The following is a 15,900-nucleotide window of genomic DNA, read 5'->3' as shown; positions in this document are numbered from 1 at the left end:
TGACGGAACTGGTTTTCGGTTCGGTGACAGTCCAAGGTCTAGGTAGATATGATGGTGGGAGAAGTGCTGGATGCGCAGTCCCAACAATCGGGTTTTGGGACTTATGCTGGTATCCGCTGGGCTTTCCCTTACCACGTCGGTACGTCCTTCCCCCTTCTGCATCAACAGATGATTCGAACTTTTGGCGGGGAGTGTATTGTTGAAATGCCCATTCCGACCCCCTCGTGGCTCATGAAACCAACTTACCAGCTCCTGACGCTCCGTTCAGTCGATTCGAGCCAAAATGGACCCGTCCAAATGTTTGAACTGAGCATGCACATTGGAACTTACAAAATTACAAACCTCCCCACCAACTGGAACAATCTCTACCCGGAGATTAGTGGACCCTTGCATCCATACCAGCTGAACTGGAGAAATACGAACCTTGAAGGGACCACACCGGAGAACCCAGTCATGATCAGCGAGGACCAGGAGGACGCCGAATCCGCCAACACCCAACCTCCCAGCCAGGGTTTCGTCCAACTGTCTACCTACATCGATCCAGGCAACAGCTACGCCACATTCGCAAAGGGCAACCATGGCTTTTGTATCTTTGTCATCATCCCGATCACTGAAAGCCCGTACGCGCAGAGGTACAGAAGGCTCGCTCAGTCCCCTCAGTCGCCCTTCCGGCGCAACAGCAACTTCGCATGCAGCATGGGTACCGTGGTCGGTATTTTGCCCAAGCATGCCATGGTCGACCCTCCCACAGGGCCTCGCGACACGGTCTTGATGGTGGTTCCCGAAGACCCGGACTTCCAGTTCGGGCCGGGAGCGACGGCCGCAGGATTGAACAACTGGACGGGTGTCGATCCAGGCTCGAGCCGCAGATCCCGCAGGAGCAAGTTCGTGACAATGGGCTCTGCGTCTCAGGCATCTCAGGCCTCTGAGAATGGGAGCACGGCATCATTGGATTATGAGTATTGTTTGTGGACCGCTTGACATGCCGCCCGGTAAGCTGACTTCGTGCTTCCACAGCCCAATCAAACTCCCGGGCGCCTTCCACTCCCCGATGGTCTTCCAACACGACTCCCATCTCCTCACAAACAGACATCAACGAGTCCTTCACTTATTCGCGCAGCGAACATACCTCGTCGTCCCCTCCCATCGACTCTCTATTCGTCGCCGGGGAAGATTTCAACCCTCGTCAGGGCCGGTCGCGCACGGCATCCGTCTTGTCGGCTCACTCTCCCACGGGTGCTAGCGCCCGCAACAGCAACAGAGGGGGCACGTCTACCTCGCCGGCCGGGTGCTCTTGGGACAGTCTCAAGAATCAGCACCGGCCCGGCGGCGCCTCATCCCCGCAAAGCAGCGCCCGTAACAAGAGGTTGCCACGCACCGAGGAGGTGGAAGAATTCAAGAGAGGACAGGAGCGTGCGGTGGCCAAGCGGGCGAGGCCAACCGACTCGGATGCCAACGCAGACGGCTCGCCCACCCCCGCGAGATGGCGGAAGAAGCGCCTGCTTCCGTTGGTCACCGAGTCGCAGGAGTCGGGATCCCAGCAGGATTCTCAGCAGGATTCTCAGCAGGACTCCCAGCAGGACTCCCAGCAGGACTCTCAGCAGGACTCTCAGGTTGTTTGAAGACGCTCAGGCTGTTTCTACTACAAGGTCAGGATATGTCGAGGATGTTTCTTTGTTGTATGGCCGTGGTGAACGGACTCTTGTGGATGGGCAATCCAATCACGCATGGACGGATTTGTCGCTGTTATCTTCGGTTCTTCATCTTTTTCTTTCAAGCTTTGTCTGTTGCAATGCTGCTCGCTTTACCTCTGTCTGGTCAGTTTGCTCTTGTCGAATGCCACTCGCTTTACCTCTGTCCGTTTAGTTCTCTCTTGTCAACGTCGCTCGCTTTAGCTCCCGTAGTCTCCGCAATTGATCTTGTTTCCTCTCATGCCTGCGGGCCTCGGCCCCAGGTAACTGCGTTATGTAAGCTGCGTGGTTCAAGTAAGTGCTAGGAAACGCGTGGTATTCTTCCAGAGAACCCAGCTGACGCTATCGCGCAACAGAAAAGAGACCTTTCGAGACTAATCAACAGGGTACTCACAGGTCTGTTCGTGTCTGCCACAATCTTCCTTCTTCGCCATGCTCGGTGTGACATGCTGACCCGAGGAGACAGCAGCCACACTACTGCGAATCCTCCCACGCCCAACACCACTGTATCTCGGCCAACAGGGCCATCCGCCACGCCAACGTCGCCGGGTAAGTCGGTAACGCCCCAAATCGTGGGACAGGTCACTGACGTGTTATGTTTTCAGCGTCTCCATCAACGCGATATCCGAGGCTCGATACGAAGTGCCATTGTCGATTGCTGCTAGCTTGGCTTCGAGGGCTTGTCGTACCCGAACAAGAGACGGCTTGTGCGGCAGTGTTTGCTGTGGCATCGGTCTCCGCAGAAGCCATACGCAGCTCAACAGCCCAATCTGTAGGTGTTCAGCACCTAGGCTAGGTTTGGACCACAACTGACGTCACTCGTTAGGGACTCTTTGGCGATGGCTCAGTCTGCTGTCTATCGAGATTGGCGTGTGTGTTCTTTCCAGGCCGATGTAGTACTTGATGATATCCCTATGGAAGCTGGGGTTTTGTTGGAAGTCGGGATCGTTTGGATGACCAGTCAGTTGACCTGAACCTCGTTCTGAACTCACGGCTAATCACTCCGCTTCACAGATTATGGCCATCTCCATGCTGTGAACGTCGGCAGGGTCAAGTTGAGCCATATTGGAAGAGATTGACAAGGATGTTGTTGTGGAGGGGTCAACGTAGTGTCGCAATCCCTGGTAAGTCTGGTCTTCACGCCCTGTGTGATACTTCTTGTGCTAACATGAATGATGAGCAGCCAGCTTGGCTAGTTTTATAGCCATGCTGATCCTTGCCTTCAAGGTTCTCTGTGACCTTGAGAGATGAGGCCAAATAGTCAGTGATCTGTGTCGGCCCCTCTCTGACGTTAGACTGACACGTCCCAAGCAGGCAGCATATCTGTTGATACCTTGAAGTTTATTAGTAAGAATTTTCTCTTTCTAGAACACTAAAAAGCTGGGTAACAAAATCAAAGCGACTGTCGGGGTATTGACTTGCTCCGAATTATTATACTGGGTACATAGAAACTGCGTTTTTTTTTCTTTTTTTCAATCGTCGAATGCCACTGCGTGAAATGTGTGAGGTCTTGCGTTGCTCGGGTCGGATTGCATGGTGAACGCAATACCACAAAAGATTTGCGTTCGCGCTGTGGCGATTAAATTTGTCTGAGGGACGCGTAATCAATCAAGATGAGGCTGTTCGGGGTTGAGGGTCATTGATGTCAGAAAACAATCGCGCTTGAGCCTACAAGTAGCTTTGCCTTCGCAATTACATGTAGTATCTTGGGTCGTCCCAGTGCGCTCTTGATGGCAGCACTAAATTCTCTTTGACGATCGTTTTCCAGTCAGGGAGTGGCGGCACAGTTTGCCAAATTTCTGGGGAATGAGTGGACCATTCCTGAATCCATCTTCCCTCTCCCCAATGCTTGTGTTGGTTGACGATGGGCTGGAAATCCAATGGGGTTCCGACATCAAAGTCGCAACGAATAGTCGAATTCCCTTCGACCATTGCCATGACGGCTTGGGGGAGCTGCTCGAAGAAGTATCCCCAATATTCCTGAAAGCCCTGAGTTGCCCTAGTTTGACCCGTATGGAAGACATGGTCCCTTTCCCTAAACGAATTCACCACGAGCTCGCCTCTCAGAGCAAACCATGAAAGAGGCAAAGCACCATTCTTTGCACTTTCAATCCAGGCCTGTTGCCATGCTATGTCGCGGTGCAAGACGGACTGGAATATCTGACTACACAGCTCCGGTGCCCCGCCACTGTCTAGGAGCATGGAAAACGAAGCAGGGGGCATACCAGCTTCAACAAGCGCAGAGGCCTCCACAATCCAGGGCGCCAGGGTCGCGGTCATCTGGTCCGAGTACAGGGCGCCCGTTTCGTGTTGGCCCGTCTGTTGAGCGCGTTGCCATTCAAGGTATGCATCGTACGTGATGCCCGTGAGGAATACGTTCGTCCACAGCTTGACGCGGCGTTCTACACGGAGCAATGGATTGTCCTGGCAGAACGGAATGAGTCCTCTAGCATGAGACTCTGGGTAGGAGACGCACTTGGCATCTTCCAGGAGTATGATTTTGCGGAGGTGAGGGCGGAGGGTACAAGGGATGGATTTCAGGAAGTAAATGGCGGCGGCGGCGGCGGAGAAGCGGTATTTGACAGGGTCGGATTCAGCTGAGTCAAAAGAGACGGTTGTCTCATCCGTTGTGAGAGATATCAACTCATTTATCTCGTGTGTGGATGGAATATCCCACGCTTCCGAGCGGGCGTTGACAATTTCGAAATGAGTCCAAGGCCCGTCCGCGCGGTAGGCTCCCGTAATCTTCGCGGGCACGAAGTCACGTATCGCACGTGAGGCTTCGGGTTCATCTGCCGCTAAGCGCAGCGCATCTTTGACAAACTCCCGATAGGTTGAGGGGACCTCGCCGTACGGCCCGTTGCGCCTGTAGGTCCGGTAACTCCGTTCATGCCCAAGGCGCGCTGGGGGCTCTTCGGACTTGAGACGGTCCAGCACGGGCGCGAGATAAGGGTAGTCCCCCTTCAGCTGCAAGATTGAACTCTCCGTGAGATGGTAGCCAACGCATTTGAGCATCGCATCCCGTAGGGGCTGCAGACCGTCGTTCATCGATTGCTGGAAAGCTTTGGCGAGGATGCTGAGGTCCGGCGAATAGAGAGTCGTGAAGGAGATGGCGTTGAGGCGCATCGCGAGGCCTCCGCGGTCCATCTCCTCAGCGATAGTCTTGCAGGTATATATCAAGGCTGTGTTGAAGGGCTGTCCATCAATCCTCTTGAGCCGACCGGCGACGAAAGCGTCGGTGTCGCATAGGAACCCGCCATCGACGGTGACGTAGTATCCGTAAATGATATCGCGCAGCTCCCGCGGCAGACGAAATAAATGAGACATAATGATGAAAGACGTGATGCGGCGATTATTGATGTGTGGAGTGATGGAGGCCTGAGAAAGAGACGGGGGGCTGCCTTGCTCTTAAAAGAGAACTGAGGCCTTTTAAGTTTCTCTCGGAGAATACTGCCTGCGAGACGCTAACAGAAATTCATGGAATTGTGTCCGATGTGCGACTGGCATCAGGTATTTGCTGATAGGCGGGTCGGTGGCGCTTGTGGCACAGAGCTTGAGCAATCAAGGTCTAGGCTCCGATAGAGGTGCCCATGCAACACCATAACGACCTAATTGCCTTCTGTTCAGGAAGAGAGATTTTCCCAGCCAATCAACTAAAACCCCATATTCAATGTTGTCTGAAATATTCGGAATTTTCGCTGCTCAAGTCAAGTCGCATCCCATAGAAAAGTATCATTGAAAGAAACAGCAATACACTCATATTAGAAATCCATCCTTGAGAATTGAAAAACATCAAACTTTAAAATAACCCCGCCAAAGGCTTCTGAGAAGTCCATCAGGGTCGTAAGCTGATGCAACGCTTCTTAACCGCTCGCGATTCTCCTGTCCGTACCCAGCGTACACGTCTTGGTTCTTCTCAGCGTAGTTCATGTACGTGTAACCTGCAAACAAGCCCCTCTCCTCCGCAAGAGCCTGAATCTGGGCGATGAGGTCTGCGGCACTCTGTCTCACAAGGCAGTCAAGATGCGCTGTTTCCCAGTGTGTTGTCACCTGGATGTGCACCAACGGACCCTTTTCCGGTGTGAGTCCCAAGGCGTTCCCACCGTTCTTTTGCATCGCGTCGAGAATGTTTGCCGTGATGGGCTGATACACGAAGAACGGCTCCACGGTCTCGTTAGTCTCTTTCGCCATCTCGATGAGAAGATTGGCATGTTCTTTATAGAACGGGATGATGTCCTGAAGAAGCTGTGCCGCTCCCTCTCCCAAGTAGACGGAGGTCCCAGCCCAGGCTTTGCGCCCTCCATAGGGTTCAGAGATCGCCTTGGAATGAGTGGTGATGTTTGCTACAGTGGTCGTATTGAGAAATGAGCCAGCGACGGATGCGCTCTTGACGAAAACTTCGGGCGTATCTCCCACAGTGGTAGGAGGGGTGGCGTGGTAGAGGTAGTTTGCAATGATAAATCCGCCGAGTGCTGCAAGATTCGTCATGATGAAGAACGTATGTCCGTCATGATCGGCCGGCAGGCCGTTGACTGACAGGTCCACAAACGCAGGCACAAGCTCGGTGCTGGAGGAAAGGGGGTACAGCGCGGTGTACAGCCAAACATCGCCCTGTTCGAAAGCCACGAGGTCGAAGCGTGTGACTATGCCAAAATTTGAGCCGCCGCCCCCACGGAGAGCCCAAAAGAGGTCTCTGTTGGATTGCGGAGAAGCATTGACGACTTCGCCGGACGCCAGGACGACTTCAAAGTTGCGGACATTGTCGCAGGCCCATCCGTACCGTCCCGAGAAATACGATATGCCACCGCCGAGGATGAGCCCGCTCACGCCGACGTCGCTGACTCGTCCACCAACAACGGCCAGGCCCAGCGGGTCGAGCTTTCCGGAGATATTCGCCCATCGATTACCAGGTCCGACCGAGACAGTGTGGCGATCATCGGAGAGGTTGATCTGATTGAGGCGTACCAAATCAACGGTCACTCCGTCCGCAATATTGGATCCTCCATCAAAGGCTGTGTGGCCACCGCTTTTGACTGTAAAGGGGGTCGACGACGAAGTCAAGATCTTCATCGTGGTCGCGACATCTTCGGTGTCTTCAGGCGTCACGAAGCAGGCGGGGTGAATTTCTGCCTGGCGGCCTGAGTAGTAAATGTTTGACAACGCGTATTGCGTGGAGTTCGGGAAAGACACTCTGCCTGGAAGCTGAGAAGCCAGGAGGTTGCACTGCTAATCCGTCAGACAAAGCATGCAGCTACACCTTGAGCTTTACCTACCCCTTCGTGAATCTCTGGCACCAATTCAGTGGCAAAAACTCCAAGTTGTGCGGTGAACACCGCGGACCAGGCAATCAGTGAGTACTGCATATTATCTCGATCCAGCAGCAGCTGGCGTTTTAGCGACGATTCTCGTGACCGGCCGCAACCATGGCAGCCTCTGCGGGACCGTTGTGGGAGCACTCGCCATCGTTTTATATTTTTCAGGTGCCCACGGGATAATGGCTGTGGTATGTAAGGGGTATCTTGACCGCCAAGATGCACGTGGCTAGGCTTGCCTCTCACTCTCTGCCGGCAAACGGGACTCATTCGCGAGCTCGGACTGATTCCCCGCCATAAGGACTATCCGGCATTTGATGAACGGCGATAAACGGTCTAGGGCTGACTTCGATGATGCTGGCAGCGGGTCCGGGGTAGCATTCGCGTGGCGCGGGCTAGCCGCTTCCGAAGTACGAAGCCGCAGGGACTAGCACTCTATTCCGAGGCTCCGGGCAAGACAAACGGTCACCAGAATGGCGGCGCCTTCAACTATTTCCCGAAAAAGCTCACTTCCGAGCGCAACATTAGTTAACATGCAGCAAAACGTGGGATGTGGAAGTCACGAACCCAAACAAGTGTTCTGATCGAGCCTAAGAATCTAATCACCAAAGTCCCCATCGTGAGTTCCACCACTGTGCTGGGCTTTTCATCGTTTTTGCGACGAGACAAGCGCAAGCATTACAGTGCCTGCACCACCTTTCAAGTCGATGAGTGACATTGTCAGCTATCGTTACACGAAAGACTACCAAGTCTCATTCATGACCCTTCCTCCCCAAATTCCGCAGCCATTCGCCCCAAAACCAGAGCACCAGCGGCGCAGGTAGCCCCAGCACCATGAAGATGAATGCCAGCAAGCTGTTCCCCCACCCATACCCCAAAGTCTTGAAAAGCTGCGGGGCAAAAATGGGAAACACAAATCCCAAGACATTGGACAGCATACGAGCGGCAGCATTGGCAGACGCAGCGTGTTTGAACTCGTCAATCAGGTACGCCCCGATGCCCGAGCCTGTGATGAACGTTCCACAGGTAAACATGGCTGCGCCAACGTCCACAAACGCCCAATGCATACCTCCCTCTGCCGCCCACCCGTACCAGAACAGGCCGGCCGGCAACAAGATTACTCCAATGGTCATGTACGGAGCTCTGTACTCCGGGGTCGCTACGCCATTGGCTCTGATACGGAGGTAACGAAAGATTTGATCCATAAGTTGGCCCCCTGCCTGAGATGAAATGGTGATCCCGACGGCCAAGGTGATGTAATTCAGTGTGCTCTGTGTTTCTGACTGTCCGTAGCGCTCAATCCAAAGAGTGGCGAAGCTAGAAAGGACGAGAACGTACAGCCCAAAGCTGATCGCCCAAATCCAGGAGATGACGAGGATGACAGGTCGCCGAACAAACAACTTGAGGGGTCGCAGCATACTTGTCGACAGGCGGGCATGAAGATCCTGGTACGCTGCTCCTCGGCGCATCGCCTCCGCCGGGAGAATCATCTCACTCTGAAGACGACTTTGTGTCTGCAGCAGGACTGGTGTATACGTCTCTTGTACGAAGAAGAGCCCCAAGACGGTGTTACCGGCTGACAACATGCTCAAAATCCAGAATAGCCAAGGCCATTGGACATGATTTGCTACGAGCCCTCCAACAATCGGGCCCAGAGCTGGACCGAAGTATGGGATAAGGGATGCAATTGCTTGTGACTTGCCGCGGTCCTCAGCCCGATACATGTCGGCCATAATGGGTGCCGTCAACTGGCCGCCGTTTTCTTAGCGTTGTTGTGCCTGACAAAAAAAGCGATGAACGGGAGACTCACTACCACACCGGCGCTCGCCCCACAGCCTGCAAGAAATCTGCCGGCTATCATGATGCCTTTATTTCTCCCAACGGGACACAGCGCGTTCCAGAGTTGGTAGAAACAGCATGAAATCAACCAAACGGGCTTTCGGCCGTACATCTCCGATAGCGCTGCGATTGGGAAAGGTGCAAAGGCTTGACCTAGGACAAACAACGAGAATGTGATTTGGGTTGTCGCCGCGTCGATGCGCAGATCTCTTGATATCTGCGGCAACGCAGACGCCATGACGCTGGTAGACATAAGCGTGATCAGCTGTCCAGTTGAGATGATAATGGCAATGGTGACTTTGTGGCATGTCGACCAGTTGTATGGGTCATTTGGATCGTGAGGACTATCCCAAGTGACCTAGGGCTGAACGGTTATAAAATGCGATGTTGAGTATGTAGGTCTTCGCAAGTACGTACCCCGTGTTCATCGTATAAGCTCTGCAATCGGTCGCGAACGAGTCCTGTTGCGTCGGTCTCTTGTATTTGCTGCCTTTCTCGATCGTCATTGTTGATGATCAAGGCTGGAGCTGAAGGCGGGTTGGGGATATCTTTTTCGGGCATGGTAATCTTGTTGAAGTGAAACCGGTACACCTTGCAACGGGTGTTTTAACGACTTATGAGCTATTGCTGAGCAGCTCTAACATCGGTGTCCGATACAAGATCGATCGGCTCCGAGATTGATGAACCATAAGGAAGCATTACTCACTGGGTGAGACTGCACGGTGGTGTGGCGTGCGCAATCCTCCCGGGACTTCTAACCTTTTCACCTTCTCGATGCAGCCAAGAGCCCAATTATCTTATCAATCTGATCAGTAGATAGACTGAGATGCACCAAAGCGGCGTGCACCTCGGATCGGACGGCATCCTGCCGACAATACTGCAGCTTACTGTGAGTCAAGGCCAGGATAATTTAGGCAGAAGGGCTCCCTACCAGCCGAGCCATACTTACATTTACTACCTGAAAGTCACCCCTTCCCTCCTTTGGCAACGTCAAACTCAACGTGCATCATTCATGGCGAAAGCCAATTCCAAGATACCGTTCATTGAAGCCAATTTATCCTATGTTCATCTTATTTACAGCACTAAAGTTGCTACTCACTGATTTACATAATCCTATTTCCCACACCTCGTTACATAGAACATTGGTCGATGATGAGTGAAACCCGAGGCCGGGGGCTAAGCACCCCTTCCAGAGCATCAATGTGTACCCTTGCCTAAGCAAACACATCCTTCTGAGGCAGGCGGTAGAACCAGACAGTCTGGACCAGGCCGCCGCCAAAGTCAGCCTTGAGCACATGCTTGCTGCAATCATCCGTGAACTCAAACGTGTTCACGAGCTCGAGCCCAACGTAGCTGGGAAGGGTGGCCGAGGTCACGTCGACCGTCAACACGCCCGAGGGGCCCTTCTTGCAGTTCTCTCCCTTGCCGTCTTTGCCCTTGCCCTTGTCGCCGCGTTTGCCGCGCTTGTCGTCCCCACCGTCGCAGGTCACGTTGGAGAAGCGGTAGTTGCCAAAGACGCCCAGGCTGTGCTGCGCGACGAGGGCCCAGTCGTGCTCCGAGTCGGTGGGCTTGGCGGGGAGAGAGACGTCTTTAGGGCGCACGTCTGCCTGGGTGGTGTCGTTGGCGGTGATGACGAATGAGATGTGGCCCGAGGGCGCGTAGACGGAGCCGCCGGAGGGGTAGATGCTGTGCCATTCAGGGATGAGCTCGCCGGTGTTGGTGTTGCTGGGAGGTGGTGAGTATCTTGCATCGAGGGAGAGGAAGGAATAGCATGCAAGACGACGGCTTCGTCTTGAAGGCTTACTTACGTCAACGTGGCGTTAAGGTAGCCCCAACTACCGACGATGCATTGCAAGGCTCTTTCGCACTTCATCTTGAAGGCCTCGGTAGAACGTGGTCGGAAAGGTCACCGAAGGCTTGGCTGCGGTTTATTGATCGATTGAGGATATCGAAATCTGCTTCCTGGTTATAACAATTATCAAATTCCAAAGCGGCGAATGACGAGAACTTATACAAAGTGTTATCAGTTCGCATTCTTTGCATCTTGCCCCGTGTTACTGTAAGGAGCCGACGTTGCCGTAGCGAGTTTATCCTTTTGGCGACGACTTTCAGCCCCGGTAAGATAAGCTGCATGGCAAGAGTGCGAGCGTGGCTCCATTGACCGCGACCGCCGCGCGCGCAGCGCAGATGATCGTCCCGAGCCTGCATAGCTCCCGGTCGCGCTACGATGGGCGCGGATTGGACCGCATTACACAACGAGAACTCTTTTAGAAGATTTTGCTGTGGTCGAACGAAATGTTCGGGAAGGAATGCCTAGTTCCGCCTGAGCTTGAGTCTAGATACTAGCCCGGTCGTGTGCTCATAGATTCCCACGGATTAGACCGCGCTAATTACCCCAGAAACGGGTTGTAGTGAACGTTGGGTAGGGCTGACGCCTCGTCATCCTTTGACGTTCAGACAGTCGCAATGTAGCTTTGCGCTGGGCCGAATACTTGCATACAGTCCGTTGCGTTGACGGCGTCCGCCCCCGACTTTGACCCGGAAGGAAAATTTTCCGCTAGCCTAAAAACCACCAAATCGCCCTAAACTTCACACCTTAATAGCTCTATGCGTACGCAGTACGTACGAATAAAAGGTATATCAATTAATAGCCCTCGATTAGGTGATTATAATAATATCTTTTTTATTCGTACGTATTACGTACGCATAGAGCTATTAAGGTGTGAAGTTTAGGGTGATTTAGGGGGTTTTTAGGCTAGCGGACACTAAACGCAACGCTAAAAAGAAAAAACGAAACCCCTGGCGCGTTACGTTAAACTGTCCACTTAAAAACCCCCTTAAAATCACCCTAAACTTCACACCTTCATAGCTTTATGCGTATACAATACGTACAAATAAAAAGTATATCAATTAATAGCCCTCGATTAGGTGATTATAATAATATCTTTTTTATTCGTACGCATTGCGTACGCATAGAGCTATGAAGGTGTGAAGTTTGGGGCGATTTGGTGGTTTTTTAGCAAAAAGCCCCTTTTTTTGCCTTTTTCGGGCCACAAAGTCAGGGGCGGACGCTGTCAACGCAACGGACTGTAAGCCACATGTGTCCAGCTGAGTAATTTCTTAGTAGCTCTTGCGTGGTGTGAGGACGACCACCACAGCCAATAAATTTACAATATTTATGACTTTCAACTTGATTGTAGCAGATCAGAAATCAAAGGTCTCGGATGCAGATGACACGACTTTATACTTTCCAACACCCACGGTAGACAATTTTGATCCTAAAATTGTGTCGTGGGTTGAGGGGGTTGGCAAGAATGGACAGCCAGCGAGGAATTGAAAATTCGGAGCGGCGGAAGGATGCCTTGCTAAGGAATATCCTCGGGTACTTGAGGTTTGTTTAGTCCAATCATCCATATCCCACGTCGCACGCTTTTCGGTGTTTTAGGGACTGATATGCAATAATACCTATGCCAACCTCTCTCCATTGCTGGTGATCATGACGAAGATGCGATACTTGCAATGGATCGAAGCAGTAGCATCTTCATTCTACCTCCCAAAACATCGCACCACCAGCTCCCAAAGTCATCAACTCTCAAACCCGGCCCGGCTCCCTCATAAACACCCAACCCACACCGCGATACAACGCAACCGCAAAGTCAGAAAAGTTTAACGCGTCAACATACGCCTTCCAGCCCAAGAACCCGCCCTGACTCTGCGCATCCTCTGCCGACACATTTACCACGGCCGAGCCCCTCTTGCCGCCGTCTTCGTCTCCGTCATTCTCTATCGCCGCCAGAACCCCCGCGCCGTTGCGGGCGACGTACGGAGCCCACGGGTACGCGTACAGATGCATGATTCCGATGCCGAACATCTCGAGGCAGAGGAGTAGGTTCGGCACGCCGATCGCGAGCGAGGGGTAGGTTATCGCGTCTGTGGGGCCGAGGGGCTGGTCGTCGCGTCCGACGATTGCGTCGAGGACGAACTTTGTTTTGTCAGTCTCTAATTCACATTCTAGAGTGGAACCGTGAACTGGGACTTGTATATTACTGACCCCTTGCATCAGCGACAGGAAGACCACAATCTTGATTGCGAGAAATTTGAGGACGGGCTTGTGCGGCTCCAGCAGCTCCTGCGACTGGTAGTAGAATTGGAACAGGCAGTGCATGGCCGTGATGAGGATGGCGACTGAGACGACAGTGTGCAGCTTTACTCTGTCAGTTCGTTCGTCCGCTCATAGGGGGAATACGAGACGCACCCAAAAGTCCGCATACTTCGTCCCGCCCTCCTCGGAGCAAAGCACGCCCATGCTCTCAGTAGCGTACGTCGCGATCGTGACCAGGAGCTTCATGAAGGGGTACTGATAAATGCAAAGCCACATCCTCTACACCATGTCAGAATCCTTACTCGCAAAAGCCAAGTCGACCCCAACTCACATTAAATCGTCTCCACCCAGCATTCGCCGCCGGCTGGTCATAATACGACCCCTTCAGCGCCGGCACACACGCCGCAAACGGCCTTGTGAAGAACCACTTCTTCAGCCCGTCCTTATCCCAGGACGTGGCGAGCCGGTGGTGGTCAGTGTCGAGGTACGCGCAGCAGAGGGCATAGAAAGCGACGAGGGCGCAGGCCTCGTAGAGGAGGTAGATGCCGGCGAGGTAGACGTGGTGTTTGTAGAAGACGATGGAGAGGAAGGAGGAGAGGGTGTAGATTGGGACGAGGAGGCAGATGCGGATGATTCTGGTTTTGGTGGTCAGTTTTCGGGGTCGTGGAGGCTGGAAAGGGGTCTGTACTGTCTTTGCTCGGGCGGTTTGGTGTAGTTCGTCGCGTGGCGGAAGATCTGGTAGAAGGACATGGAGCAGGATGTCATTGTCAGAATGCCACCGGCGAGAATGAGGAAGCCCTGGAAGCTGAGGGCGCCTACGATAGGCTTATCGGAGATGGGGAGGTTGAGGCCTGAGTCAGGACACATGATGGGCGTTTATCGGATTGCTACTGGTGGAAGTATGTGATGTGGTTCTCTGTCAGACAAGATGATTTTCGATTGTTGTTTCTCCAAGAAAAAATGCAGTCTCCTTATATGAAAGAATGTGCTAGATTTACATATCCACATAACAAACTCCGGCACTTACACCCCTCCGACAAGGCGCGGCCCGTTTTGCCAAGGAGACACAGCCCCGGCGCCGCGGGGAGCCCCTGTCTCTGCCCGCGCGTTATGGATTTTCGGCGGAACATGTTCGGGATGGGCGGATCTATGGTTCGTAGATCTGCAAGCGGGGGGACTGTCTCGCGTTGGTTACGAGGTACGAGGGCGGCTGAAGGGGCAATGCGAGGTGTCGAGCTTCGTGTCAAGCAACTGAGGCACTTGGCGTTGACGGTGCTAAGCTGGAGGAAAAGCCTTGAAATATGAGGGTGAATCGGTCAAATAAGCAACCGATACGTATAAGTTCGAAGATTAACGTTGAAACATTTTTTAGAAGAACCTTAATAGTCGAAAGTAGAGCATCTCCAGAATGGGAGGTTAGTTGACGATGATGGAGGACCTCGTCGGCCGATATGGTTGAGCTTAACTCGCCCCTAGCATGACGGCAACCCATTGTCAACCTGGCTTACAAATTCTGCAACATACGAGGTGTAGTCAGGGTTCAACGAAGCTGAGCTGTCTAATCGGGAAACCTCGTATAGCTCGGTGAACCAACTGTCTACTGGCGTTTCATATTGGTAATATGCGCGTACCGCCCGATATCGAAGCTGAGCGCGAGTCATAGTGGTTCCCTTGCCTTGTCATTCTGCGAATAGGGAGGTGTCATCCAATGTTTAGACTCTACTTGGCAAGCTGACATACGACACAGACTCAGGGATAGATCCAAATAACAGCTACGAAGTGTTTCGTGAGTTGATATTCATATCATCACTGTGGATATGCCCTTATCAGCAGTATCATCATGACGGCATCCCGGATTTGTACAGCGAGACTGATGGCTGGACATAATGGTGATACACGTCATGACAAGCAGTGTAGTGGAAGTCAGGCAGGGTTTCGTCTCGAACTTTTCTGTCGACTGTGGCTGGGTGATGGTAGTCAAGCGCGCCTATGAGACATATCAAGCCCATCGCAATATCGTCTGCCTTGCCCACGCCGTCTTGTAAACCTATTCATGTAAGTGACCTCGAATGTTTGAGGTTTATGCGAGTAGAAGTATTGCTGTAGACAGCATGTGTCGCCTGAATGCAAAGTTTGAGAATAATACCCAACAGGACTGATAAGTCGACAGCAGGCAAGTCCAGTGGTTACTTGCGCTGCTTGTAGGGCCCGAATGCCTAGATTAGACAATCAAGCGATGCCAAAGAATGGAACGGTGGTTAGAAAAGACCGAAAGTCAAAATGCATTGTGCTGCTCGAAGGCATTAATCGACTTCTCGATCAAAGAGATCTGTGAGTTTTTAACATGGCAATGTTGAAAGCTGATGGGTGGTGGATTGTCGATTCCTTTCGCCGGAGAAGGCTCAACAACATTGCGAGCCGCTTGCGTCGGGTACTCATCATGGCGGTTACAATTGGGGAGCGACGTTGCTCATGACGTCAGGCTGGTAAACTGGACATTTGCAGTCAATCGCAAGCCGCGATAGCGTCAAAACGACGATCATGCGCGAGTTAAAGAGCGTTTCCCGATTCTGGCAGATAAACTCCACAGAGCTCATGCAGCACGCTGCGGCGTGGGTTCGGTGTGATGGCCGCATTCCCACGAATGTAAGAGGTAGACGCTGTCGGAGAAGGTCGCAGGGTTTTCGGACGGGAGCAGAACAGTCGGTGTCTGGGGCCGCTGCAGCAGGCCGGCGGTTGCGAATAGGCGAACCCATCAGCGACGAGGCGAAAGTTACAGTGGCCCAACAGGTGCATGAAGCAAACACGAGGGCAAGGCCGGCGGCCGGGATTGTCACACCGACACGTTCTGTGCGGGTAACCTTGTTTGAAGCTCGGAAGGGGTTCATGTCGGACGGCTTGGAATCGTCCGGTCAATCGGCGGTGTCCGGGGACTCGGAAGGCCATGATGGGATGG

At 52.9% G+C, this 15,900-nt stretch overlaps 5 protein-coding genes across 5 annotated transcripts; all 5 read right to left on the bottom strand.

Moving 5' to 3' along the window:
* Positions 1 to 3,383: 3,383 nt before the first annotated feature.
* GCG54_00014298 (uncharacterized protein) lies at positions 3,384 to 5,018 on the bottom strand (the record flags this gene model as incomplete). The annotated part of the gene is made up of 1 exon (XM_045414136.1): positions 3,384 to 5,018. One exon carries the CDS (start codon positions 5,016 to 5,018, stop codon positions 3,384 to 3,386), a length of 1,635 nt encoding a protein of 544 aa, XP_045261750.1.
* A 465-nt stretch (positions 5,019 to 5,483) lies between these two features.
* On the bottom strand, positions 5,484 to 7,054 carry GCG54_00014297 (putative FAD-linked oxidoreductase; the record flags this gene model as incomplete). The annotated part of the gene is made up of 2 exons (XM_045414135.1): positions 5,484 to 6,914; positions 6,965 to 7,054. The coding sequence occupies 2 exons, from the start codon at positions 7,052 to 7,054 to the stop codon at positions 5,484 to 5,486; spliced, it is 1,521 nt and encodes a 506-aa protein (XP_045261749.1).
* A 701-nt stretch (positions 7,055 to 7,755) lies between these two features.
* GCG54_00014296 (putative transporter) lies at positions 7,756 to 9,403 on the bottom strand (the record flags this gene model as incomplete). Its single annotated transcript, XM_045414134.1, has 3 exons — positions 7,756 to 8,751; positions 8,814 to 9,200; positions 9,260 to 9,403. 3 exons carry the CDS (start codon positions 9,401 to 9,403, stop codon positions 7,756 to 7,758), a joined length of 1,527 nt encoding a protein of 508 aa, XP_045261748.1.
* A 653-nt stretch (positions 9,404 to 10,056) lies between these two features.
* On the bottom strand, positions 10,057 to 10,715 carry GCG54_00014295 (uncharacterized protein; the record flags this gene model as incomplete). Its single annotated transcript, XM_045414133.1, has 2 exons — positions 10,057 to 10,567; positions 10,651 to 10,715. The coding sequence occupies 2 exons, from the start codon at positions 10,713 to 10,715 to the stop codon at positions 10,057 to 10,059; spliced, it is 576 nt and encodes a 191-aa protein (XP_045261747.1).
* Positions 10,716 to 12,434: 1,719 nt separating this feature from the next.
* On the bottom strand, positions 12,435 to 13,811 carry GCG54_00014294 (Transmembrane protein; the record flags this gene model as incomplete). Its single annotated transcript, XM_045414132.1, has 5 exons — positions 12,435 to 12,824; positions 12,894 to 13,046; positions 13,098 to 13,223; positions 13,276 to 13,579; positions 13,633 to 13,811. The coding sequence occupies 5 exons, from the start codon at positions 13,809 to 13,811 to the stop codon at positions 12,435 to 12,437; spliced, it is 1,152 nt and encodes a 383-aa protein (XP_045261746.1).
* Positions 13,812 to 15,900: the final 2,089 nt, after the last annotated feature.

Source organism: Colletotrichum gloeosporioides (assembly GCF_011800055.1).
Source record: "Colletotrichum gloeosporioides strain Lc1 chromosome Unknown consensus_62, whole genome shotgun sequence".
Lineage (NCBI taxonomy): Eukaryota > Fungi > Ascomycota > Sordariomycetes > Glomerellales > Glomerellaceae > Colletotrichum > Colletotrichum gloeosporioides.
The sequence above is the reverse complement of the archived record's forward strand: the minus strand, read 5'-3'. Positions and strand labels throughout refer to the sequence as shown.